This window comes from Dermacentor albipictus, chromosome 1 (genome assembly GCF_038994185.2).
Source record: "Dermacentor albipictus isolate Rhodes 1998 colony chromosome 1, USDA_Dalb.pri_finalv2, whole genome shotgun sequence".
NCBI classification, from domain to species: domain Eukaryota; kingdom Metazoa; phylum Arthropoda; class Arachnida; order Ixodida; family Ixodidae; genus Dermacentor; species Dermacentor albipictus.
Genome location: NC_091821.1, coordinates 257332302 through 257344319, shown reverse-complemented (window position 1 = coordinate 257344319; position 12018 = coordinate 257332302). Strand labels below are relative to the sequence as shown.

Genomic DNA, 12018 nt, shown 5'->3' with positions numbered 1-12018 from the left:
CGCAGTTACCCCAATACATTCAGTCAAGCTGTCCCATCTGGCTTCGTGCAATTGATGACTGTTTTAGGCACTGTAAAACTACCTTCTTCTGATATCCTATCCACTGTTAGGCAACAGATTCCCTACCAGAGGAGTAATATTTTAAGGCACTGGACTTCTAAGAGCAATATTTTTTAATAATGTGGCATTTCTATTGCTAGAATAAGTTATATGGTGTGAGAAAATGAGAACGAAGGAACACACATTGACAGGTCAGGCACCAACAACCAACTGATTTCTTTCTGTTAAGAAGAAGAGCGTGCTGCTGTTAGTGCTACATGTAGTATTGAGAATGGTTATTAATAATGCTTGTCTCCTTCCAAGGATAAAATAAGTTGGTAGTTGGCACCAGTCCTGTCAATGTGTGTTCCTTTATCCTTTTTTTTTTGTGCTATAATATTTCTACCAGTATTTCTGGCCAACTAGCTCATGCAAAAGCTCTGCTACAACTTATTGTTGGAGCCAATTATCCCTGTGTTTATTGTGCAGCAAATCATAATTTATGATTGTACACTTGAAACCCATATTGCAAACACAATTTACTATGTTTAGGAATTTTATGAGCAAATTTTTGTTCTCCCCCAGTAAGCCTTTGAATTCTTTGTACTTCAATGTCTTTACAAATTTAATGCAAAGTAAATCTTGCTGAGACCCAGTTTAATTATTAAGTTGATGAAGGACAGACAGGTGGAAGGTATGAAAGAAAGAAATGGGGCAAATGATTTTTGTACAGAAGTGAAAAAGATGAGTAAATCCTAAATGCAATCCAAAACCTTAAATAACGAACGCAGTGCAGTGTAACATCTGCAGGAATTTGGCACTATGTAATTGAATGAACCCACCACATCCAGCATATTTTTTTATGAATTCCACATGTCTAGTTTTTTGGCTGCTGTGTGTGCAATTTCTTCTTGACTCGGTGTATAGTGTACAGTGTACATTGGGTTCCCATATTATTGAGGCTCCTGTAAGGGGAGGGGGGAACGAGAGAGAGAAAGAGCTTAAAAAATATAGGGGACCTTAAGTTCACACTTGGGTATAAGTTTTGTGAATTGAAAACTTTGTGGAAAATGAGCATGCCTTTTCCCGAAAATAAACATTTCACCTACTTGCGTACATTCTTTTTATTTTCATGAAATCAATGATTTTATGAAGAAACTTGAGGTTGTTAAGGGCTTTCTAAAACTAGGTTTCAGCAATAATACATAGGTGAGATGCAAAACTCTTATCAGGTACATCTGCTTTGCATGCTATGACTGTCACTTTTTTTTTAAATCTTGCCAATTAATGAAGGGCTGCAGTGTTAAAATAACTAAAGTTCAAACGTTTGCTAAATACTGGCCTAAATAAATATTACCATGGTGTTCTTGTGGTTAGAGTGCTGTTAAAATGGCTCGCTGGATAGTACTCCCAAGGAATGGCTGTAGATCTGTTGGCTACCTTTAATTTACTATGAATTTTAGTTGAAGTACCACTGTCCTAGTGGTTCTGTCAGGGCCAGGTATGCTACCTTTTAATTTTTGGCGATACATGTTTCGAGTTGTGGCTTACCTGCTTAATAGTGTGTAGCGACAGCTTCATTAAAATGTTGCCCTGAATTTCAGTTTTCTATTCTGACCAAGTGAAGTTGAGGGGGCGACCAGTTACTCCAGTCTGTGCAGAACTGGGGCTATGAGCACCATTTCTATGCAGTGTTTTACATGATAGAGCAAGCTTAAAGACTGAAGAATGTTTTATGGCAACTTTCCTCGTGGGTGGAAAGCAACACACTAGCTTGCAGTGGGCTTAAAAGCAGGCTTTTGTGACTGTTTCCTTGCTGCTTGGGAATGCTGCTGCTCTGTGTGCTGAGGAGCTCCAGAGTCATTGGCCATGTCGTGCACTCGCAACTCGACTGTGCAGGGCTTTTAATTACAGCTAGCTTGCAATTGTTTTGACTTGCCGGGGAACAGTGCGAGTCTGGGCACTGTAGTAATGTTTGTGCTGAGGGGCAGGCGGTACGCTTGCAGCATGGAGTGCCAGTACGTGGCCACCCAGCGGGGGGGCATAGCGCTGCTGTACGAGGGGCACCGCTACAACAAGGTGCGCGACGGCAAGGAGGGCACGGTGTACTGGCGCTGCGCTCGGGACCGGCAGTGCCCCGGTCGGGCCGTCACCGTCTACAGCCGCATCAAGAAGGCCAACAACAAGCACAACCACCCGCCGGACGCCTGGCGGAACAAGGTGGACCAGGTGGTGTCGGACTTGAAATTGCGCGCCCAGGACGATGCCACCACCCTGCCCACCCTGTTCACGGAGACGCTCAAGTACCTGGCCTCAAGCCACCAGGTGGCCGCCCTGGCCATGCCCACCTTCCCCAGCTTCAAGGGCACCGTCTGCAAGCCCCGCCACCAGCTTGTGCCCTCCCTGCTCCAGCTGCGCGACTTCCGTCCAGAAGACAATTGGCTATACGCCAACAGTACGTCGCCGTCTGCTGCCTGCCCCCCACCCCCTAGTACCCGCATGCCTGCCTCGTGGAATGTGCGCGGCTCCCCTAGCCGTCCTCGCCTGCTGCCAGGGTTTGCACGCCTCTTTGCCAGTGTACGTGTCTCCATAGGGCCTGTGACCTTTTGCCACCAGGTGGTCTTGTGTTACTCGCGTCAGACAAATATAGTTGGGTGCGCATCTACACAGGTTTTTGTTTATGAAAACCTATAAACTTCTTGTCTAGGTAAAACTTAGCCATGTTTTTGCTTCTACTTTCGTTTATAATGTAATGAATTGGGGTAGGGGGGGTGGGGTGCTGTTGTCAGCCTGTGTGTTTTTATGCATGCATTTATATAGCCCTGCAGAAATTTGTGTGCATTGCCAATTTCTGTCGCAGGATATTAGTGACTGTCAAGCATCTGTGATAGATTGAGGCATGAACTTCAAATTTAGTCTTATTTGTTTTTTGTTTTTTGCTTTTTGTGTTTCGTGGCTACTGCTGTTTGCAGGGCAGGGACGAACCCATAAACTTGCAGAATGTTTACATTAATGCAAGGGCTATGGCATTGTTTTATAGAAAGATTACGTAATAGTCAATATCTGTGCATGTATAGCAAAATTGTGCACTTGAAATTCAACCATTAATTCTAGCTTGTTGGAGAATATGTGGACACAGGATGGAAGGGTGGGAGTGCTTTAGCTTCTGTTTGCGAGAGCTTCAGTATTTGTTTTCTTGGCAACTGTTACTCATGGTTATATTTAGAAGAGCACTCCATCCAAGCTTTTCGCATTGGGACACTAACTGCAGCGTCTTACTTAGAGTCTGGCTGCTTTGACGCAAGGACACGGTAGGCATATTTTTAAAGGACGAGAGAGATATTGTGCATTGCTGTGTGGTTTAGTTGATGAGCTTTCAAAATGATCTCTATGCAGTCATTGTAAGAGTAAGATAATGTGATAGTGAGTGATGTGTTGCCATCATAGGGATAAATAAGACATGTCTAATCAATAGCTTTATGTTTTGCCGTTTTCTTTCATTTACTTGTACAACTACAAAGCTTTCAAAGCGTGCCATCCTATGGAATTACATGTAAATATGTTAATTTGTATCAAAACACATTTTTTGAAATGTTTGGTCTATTTATTTCCCATAATATTTATATTGCTATAATGGCAGATGCCTTTAGGGCAAAACATTTCTGATTTTACATGGTGACATTGCATTGACCTTTCATTGGCTTTTATCCCAAGTGGCCTGACACATGCCTGATTGTACCTCTGTACTTGTGAGTTTTATCAGTGGTGTATTTTATTTGTTGCAGCATCTGCATGTTGCATCCATATGGTAGATTTTAGCCTTGCAGTGGGAATGCTTTTTTGCTTTATTCCGGCTTGCAGATTTGGCAGCAGTCTAGTTTAACATTGTGTACTTGACTTACTGTAACCTGTCGTATAGAAAATGGGGTAAGATTAAAATGCAAAAATGTATAAGCAGTGCAGTCATTGAGCATTTTGCAAGCTCATTTTTCATTGAGAGCATTTACTAAATATTTTTTCTTTGTCATCACTTGTTCTTGGCACTGATGTACAGCCTTTCCTGTGTGCAGTTTTTTTTCTTACGTTTTTTTTCTTTTTTTTCTGATGTGTTAGAATAAAATGTAAGTTACTTGGTCGATTAACTTTGGGGTTAAACTGCCAACTTCATGCAAGCATTATGTGGTGCATATTTGGACGGTGTGTGCAGGCTTGATAATTGTACCACTGGCAGATGTGCTCCTGACTGTATGCTTCTGTTTTGTGTTCTTTGTTATCTTTTGTTATTGTTGTTTGCATTTTGTACCAGTTGGATTGAGAAAGCTGGATTACTTTAGTCCAACAGTGAGCATGGATGTGTGTTTTTGACTGGCGTCATTCACCTAGTTGTCCTTTTAGAGTAGACCTTCTGCAGTGTTGTTTTGCTGTGGTGGGCTTGCTTGCCTGGGATGTGTGCTAAAGCTGTCAGGCTCTGTTCTTTGTTTTTGCAGCAGCGGATGAGCCCTCCACCTCGGAACCACTAGACATGGCGTTACGAAATACGGGAACTTTGCTCAAACGCCTGCGAGCGCTTATGAAAAATACGACTTACGTCAGCGAAACGATTCAGGCCTACATAGTACCATCTGGAGACGCCCATCAGGTGGGTACTATGAAACAATAGATATTAAGACTTCTCCTAAGAACTCATAATCTAACTGATCAGTGCACCATCATGTCAGACTGTTTAAGTATTCAGTTGGGCATACAAGGTTCATAAGAGTGACTTGTTGGGTGCGTTGGTATATTATCGCTGGTAGAATGCCAGCAAATGGGAAGGAAATGAGGAAAACTTGAGTAAGGACCAGCACCCTTCTTGTGACTTCGTCTGTTTCTTACTGGTCTTTTTTCTGGTGTGTTTCCCATTTGCTGGCATTCTATCATGCAGTACAAGTTTTGCAGTGTTTCTAGGGATATATTCAAAGGGTGGCATTGCAGTTAGAGGACTGCATAGTTGTAAATTGCACAAAACACACTGGGCGAAGAACAAGACGCAAATTCTTCACCCCATGCGTTTTGTACCATATATAATTGTGTGTCCAAACCAACTTGCCCTGTTCTCTACCTTGGTACACTACTGTTTACAGTTGAGTTTCTCTACAATGTCTAAGCTAGTTTTCTAAGATTAAAAAATTTAGAAGCCGAAATTGTTACTTGAATGTAACAAGTGTGGGAAATGATTTGTGTGTTGTCATCGAATGTCATTGACTACAAAATTTTTTGTACGTGATACATTGTTTTATAAAAATGAATTGTGTTAATGGCTCGCGGCAGTTTGTGATTATGTTTTACATTTGACTGTTACGTTTCCATTAAGAGAGAGGGAAACTGGAGGCACATGCAAATAAGCCTTTCACTTACTTGTGTGTGTAATTTGTCATTCGTGGCAGTGCGTGCTTATAGCTGCTGTGTGTATCCAGTTGGCAGTGCTGATTTATGGTGCCTTTTATGAAATGACTGCATGTTTTATGTAGACATTTTTGAAGCCTCTGTTCTTGTTTAGTATTGGTGAATGCACTGTATGACGTTTTAGTTTAGTTTAGAATACTGGAACCGTGAAAAAAAATAATCTCCTTACAGCAAGCATTTATGCATTATAAAACAGAAAGGTGTGGTCTGCACTTTTGGCAGGCTGCATTGCAGCTGAATCTTCTCCTTGTGGTTCCCATGCTTTGAAAAATTTTGCAGCTATCATTACCTTATTGTGTTCAAAATTTGAGAGCAGCACTGATTGCTTTTCTTGTTCCTTGAGCTTTCTTGATAACAGTGGACCTTTTTCTTTTCTTGTGGTGGTGTGTGTTTTGTTCACACAGTTCAGCAAGCAGTTCAGCTTGCAATGCCATGATTTGCAGATTGATAGCTGTAACAATTCGCACTGGTGTTTTGTGCATATGTTTAATCAATTGTTTCTTTGTTATTCCAGAGTGAATATATCGCACCTTGTGATAAACGAAGAGCTTTTCTTACTGGATTTAGTGGAAGTGCTGGTAGGTTGCTTTATCATTACTTTCTTGCACACGTAAAGCTTTCCATGAAATTTTTCACGATGCAGTCTGTGTAACATTGGCTGAAGTTGCTGCCTGCTGACGTTTCATGCTAAAGATAACCTTGCTCTTGGCCTGCAGGAACAGCCATTGTGACTGAGGATCATGCCGCACTCTGGACTGATGGTCGATACTTTCTGCAAGCAGAACAACAGTTGGACTCTAATTGGATCCTCATGAAAGACGGTAGGTTTTATTGTGTGCTACTACTCGTCCTGGCGAGAATATACTCAGTAGTGTTTCAATTTCTTATTTTCGTGAAATTCAGCTTACCTTCTTCAGATTTTATTTCCACTTGAAAAAATTTTTTTGTGGGAATATATTTTTACAGATTAACTTTCTGTGATTCTTTTTTTTTTTTGGATAATTTTTCACGTCACACTTACCTTTTGTTTTTTCCAGTGAACATTGTTAATTAATGATACTGAAATGTGCTGCATAAATGCAGGTCGTGCATTTCAACACAATAATGAAGCTATTGACAGCACAAAACAGCATGAACTACGCATGAAAGAAACACGGAAAAGTGCTGTCCGTGTTTCTTTCATTTGTTGGTGCCGCTTCATGCTGTCAGTAGTTTCAGTATGGAATACCAACGTGCGCAAAGTATCGTCCCTTTGCAACACTTTGGGAATCAGTTTGGGAAGGGTACAACACTGTACGGTGATGTGACTATGCAGGAATTAGGAGTGAGTGCATTTTATATTGGAACACAACTAGAATGCGACCTCATTTGTAATATATTTTGTGGGTACAGAGCTACAACAAATAATACAGAAAAGAAGTACAAGGTAGATACAACATCATGTTACAATCAGTAAACTTGCCCAGTTCATCCAGCACATTGGCTGTAGTGCAAAACTGCAATGATCTTACGCCAGGGTCCTCCAACCCCTAACCATATGCCCCCTCCCCCTTTCGTCACAGTGGCTGGCAGAACCACCACAAATAAGAAAAAAAAAATTGCTTTGGTGACAGTTTTGTGTGACCTCATCCAACTCCTTGCATTGGAGGGCATGTAGGCTTGCAGCTGGTCACCAATCGCCGTCTTGTCAATTTGCTTTGACTGAATGATTGCAGTAAAAAGAATTCCAAGAAAAAAATATTCTGCATACTTTTTTTTCTTTTGTTTAGACCGAAAATGCCGATTCCTAGCTACAGCTTCGGGTGGAGCAGCTTGGCAATTTGTGTGTATTTGCTGCACTTTGCTATAGTCATGTGATAAAGCCAAAATTGTTGGGATAAAATGTATTGTGCATTTGTGTATAGGGTGTTCTTTTTCTGTTTAAAAAGAAAATGCCTATTGCAGAAGCACAATTCTACACTTTGAGGTAGATTACTTGAAAGAGACTTGACATTATTTTCACAATAAATTGAAATGCAATAATTGACTTGAAATTTCACACTCAACTAATCAGTTCAGATCACAAATTTCAAAATTAATTCAAAGTGGCTATGCCATGCAAACTCATTGGCTACAATTCATAATTTGCAATATGTACCATAAACACTTAGTTAAATAGTTGATTAAATTGTTGATTAAATTGATTAGCAAAAATTGTTAATTAGTCTTATACAATTCACTTTCTTGTGCAAGTAATGCTTGCCTCTTTAAGCACTCCAGTGCAACAATTAGAATTGTGCTATCTCATACAAGTGAGATTTGAAAAAATTGTTTTAGGTAAAGAAAGACACCTGGTATACAATCTTGTTATCAAAAATTAAGTAAAAACTTGAATTATGACGTAGTAGTTCTGCGGAAACTCGCAAGGTGGAGAGAAGTAATGAATAAAGGGGAAATCAGACATCCACCCGTTCGTAGCAATTGCTACAAAGGAAACCCATACGGGTTCCTCGAAAGAAAAGCCTCAAAGTTGAAGAAAAATTTATTCAAACTTGAATTATACACTGTACAAAGTGAGAGGTTACCTGCATTGTTGCTACCTTCCGTATACTTGTTCTCTCAAGCTTTACATTTTTAGTCTGACAAATAAATGTTCTGTTATGACATGGTGGTCAGAGTTCCAGGTTTTCGCACGTATTCTTGACAGCATGATGTGTTGGTTAAGTCTGCAACTACATGCAATATGGGAAAATTGAGACAAGGGCTGTGTTTACTAGATTTGCATATTCACCTACTGAATCATGCACAATAAAAAACTTCAGAATTCATGTGTGAAAAATTTTACACAAATAAAAAGCTTTCTTCTCACATTGAAACTAATAAGTGTACAGAAAACTAGAAAACTAGATAGCAATTAATAACTGGCCATTACATGTACACAATGGGCCCTTTAATATTTTAATATTTAATAACTCATTTTCGTTGTCTGATGTTTAAAGAAAATTAAAGCAGCGCATCAACATTTCAAAACAGTTTTATATTTAAAGAGTAGAAAAGCATGAGAACACTGCAGAAATAAATGGTGAAATAAACAGACTGCACTGGTCTGCTGCTGTTTGCTCACATATAGCGACATCTGCATAGAGTGAGGACCTCTTTATGCAAGTGCAAGCATTCAACATTTATTGGTATTTTGGAGGAGTGTGCATTTCTTGTGAAGGCAATTCATGGATCTTGGAGGACTTGTGAGAAAACATCTAGGGTGAGATATGTGGGCAGTGCCCCCCCTGGATCTAGCTCTTGCCTTCAGAAGTATAAAATGTTTAGCATGTTTGGATACCCAGGAAAACCACTTTCAGCACATCTCCCTCCCTATTCCTCACACGTGTAGGTATCACTTATTAATGTTTTGTTGTTTCAACTTGCCTTTAAAGGGGCCCTGCAATGCTCCCGAGAAAGCTTGTTAGGCAGCACCGATAGCAACATAGCAATGCGGCGATTTCACGCCCTTTGTACGACGGACATGGCATCGATGTGTGGCACTGTGATCATTGGTTAATGTAATGTGCGATTTACGTTCACACAATATCCAGAGTACTGAAAAAAAAATATGCAAATGCATTTTACAACCATTTTAATTATTGTTCAGTTATCACACAGCCACGCTTGACGTGTTGCAATCATAGAAACGGTGCGTCAACATGCCAAGCACAATGTGCGCCAATGGCCGCCTCACGAAAACTGTCGTAATCATAGAAGTGATGCTATGGCCTCCGAGATAGGTCCGCACACTGCCCGATCTCCACCATCAAGAAGCTGAGCAGGCTTGGCAACCATGACATGCAAATTTCCTTTACGTATTATTGATGTTCTGTGGCTCTTGGGTGCCTCACTGACTTGATGGGATTATGAAATGTGGCATCCAGAGCCATGAAAGTTAAAAGTTAAGGGTTTCTCTAATTTTGCTTGTATTTTGAAGTTTCTGCGACCAAGAACTTGGGTTTGTCTACGGGAATTGTCGTAATTCCTCTTGCTCTTAGTTTTTGGCATGCTGAGAAAAGGCACCAAAAACAGTGACCTTAAAGAAGTGTTACGGGGTCCTTTTAGTTTTGATCCGGAACCTGTCAGGGCATCCTATATTTTGTTTATGTGGATGTTAGTAGTTTTCTGCATTTTTTGGTGAGCACACTTTGCTTTGTATGAATGAGTTGAAGTTTGATACGCATCACTAACTGCATGCAAAACATAAGTGCAAAACAATGACTGTGTATTGACTTCATGGGTGACTTTGTCTATTTATCTAGTATGCTGTCTCTAGCAGCTTGAATGAATGTATGAAGTAAATGCACATAGTTCCTTTTGTGGGATGATGCCTTTTTTTCTAGTTGGTTCGTAATTATGAAAGGCCCCTGTGGAAGTTGTACAATTGTCCAAGCTAAAGTGCCATTCTCAAATGCCTTGATTAAAGGAAATAGCTTGTAGTGGATGCTATGCCAACATAACGTCTATCAAGTCTGTATGCTCTAATTCATGCTTTAGTGTTATTGCTTAACCGCCTCCACCTCTCTTCCACCCCCTTTGCTTTGTACAGGTATACCAGGCACACCATCTCAAGGAGAGTGGCTTTGTAAGGTAAATTTCGAACTCTGTTCCTTCTTAGTAAATTTCTTTCCATTGTTGGCAGCATGGAGATTTGCTTTAATTTGCTTGCCAGTTTACACTAAGAGCTGAATGAGTTGTGAGGAGTATTTGTATGATATCATGTATGCATATGCCAATACAGGAATGCAGGAAGCACTCTTAACATGGGTACTTGCCTTTGTGTTGCTGTGTGCAGCCATGCTCTTTTCCTTGCACTCTTCCTTGTTGTTATAGTTTATGTAATGCACTCGGTGCTTCTCTTCTGGAAGTTTGAATAGGTTGATCTGTAACTCTTGTAGCGCTTCATTCCTATGATTATGCTAAACGATGACTGTGCTCTGTTTTGGAAAAGTGTGGCACTGGAATGGAAGTTACAGTTAACATCAGCCTATTAGTATAGGAACTCTAATCATGTGAATGCACATGCCCCGTTGCAATGTGTCCCTCCACACCAGAACCTTGGGTTCTCAGTTTCGTGCCATCTTAAATGCAGTCTCAAGCACCATAGCACGTCTTGTGCCTTCCACTCCCACGATGGAGTACAATTGTGAAATGTCATATAGTTTTAAGAAATGGATAGTTAACCTGTCACCTAAAATGCTTAGCTGGTCTCACGGTCGGAGACGGTGGTATTGCTCCCAGTCATTCAGCTCGCTATGCTGAAAAAAATAAATGAAGATGAAGATCGAGGTAGAAACAAGTAGACAGGACAAATGCCTTTATCCTGTCTGGTTGTTTCTACCTCCGCCCTGTTCTTCATTTCACATTCATTAAATATTTTCAATACTATGTCTCGGTGTGTGTTTCACAGCAATGGTCTGGAATTACCAGTGCTGGGAAATATCAGATACATGGGTCATTATACTTTTGCAAGGCGTGTATTGGTATGTGTACCATTTTCAATAAAAGAGTAAGGCATCACATATCATAAGATACCTTAAGATACATGGTATTTCTGTTGCAAAATCCACAAGATGCCTCTAGTCCCTGAAGACCAGCAAATAACTGCAATAAAGGCTATTTTAAGTGAAAATTTTTTGTTGGCTCCTATTTTGAATTAGCAAGCACAACCAGGTTTAACAACAGTGCGCTTAAGTGCCACCAAAAAACAAAGCACTGGCCAACCTTAACAATTAGTGAGTGCCAGCCCACTTCAATTTTCTTGAGACGATAGGATGCTGTACGACATGTACAGATTGAAAATGAGAAGCATAGGGAAGCAAAAGTGATAGCATTATTTGTTAAACGAGTATGTGACCTGTCAGAGCAATGAAAGGTGTGTTGCAACAGATCATATTGAATACCGTTTTTACTCGCATAATATCGCACTTAAAAATTGACGCAAATTCAGGGGTGTGATCATTATGTGGGATAAATTTTTTTGCGAAAAAAAAAAAAACCGTTTCTTTCATCCCGCATTTGCTGTGGGATGACAACAGGTCAACAAACAGGCGGCTGCCTCTCTACCAGTGAGGGACATCATAAAGAAAATGGTGGCTGGTGGAGCAAGCCAAACACGCTGAACGCAATTTTTTTCTACTCTTGAGTATGTTGTGTGCATTGAAACAGTTTCTTTCGTATCAGTAAGGAATAATATCATTAATATTGGCAAGTTTGTGGCAGTAACGTAGCCATGTCCGTTTTAAGACATGGCTACGTTATGGCTTTTTTTTATGGCGTTTGAGACATGGCTACGAGACATGGCTACATATGGACATAAAGTCGGGCGTGCTCAGCTGCTAGTGACAGAAACACATGGCAGACATGCTGTGAAAACTCTGGCATTTGTCTTCACTGCAATCCTAATGTGGCATGTTTCCGCTAAGGGTAGGCAGATATTTGAGCTGTGTTGCAAGCATCGGCGTATGAATAGGGTACACTTCAACTTATCAGTCTAAATGTGGCTACTGTCAT

General features: G+C 40.5%; 1 protein-coding gene across 7 annotated transcripts in view; it reads left to right on the top strand.

Moving 5' to 3' along the window:
• The window catches only part of ApepP (Aminopeptidase P), a 64778-nt gene that overhangs the window by 10353 nt on the left and 42407 nt on the right, over positions 1-12018 (top strand). For 4 of the 7 annotated variants that reach the window (XM_070531188.1, XM_070531190.1, XM_070531187.1 and 1 more), the window contains exons 2-5: positions 4527-4678; positions 5999-6062; positions 6201-6305; positions 10055-10095. In XM_070531188.1, the coding sequence (XP_070387289.1) occupies positions 4562-4678; positions 5999-6062; positions 6201-6305; positions 10055-10095 (327 nt within the window). In that variant the 5' untranslated portion in view covers positions 4527-4561. Of the gene's footprint in view, positions 1-2045; positions 2617-4526; positions 4679-5998; positions 6063-6200; positions 6306-10054; positions 10096-12018 lie in introns of those variants that run through there. The other 3 variants (XM_070531185.1, XM_070531184.1, XM_070531189.1) reach the window with 2 other exon arrangements.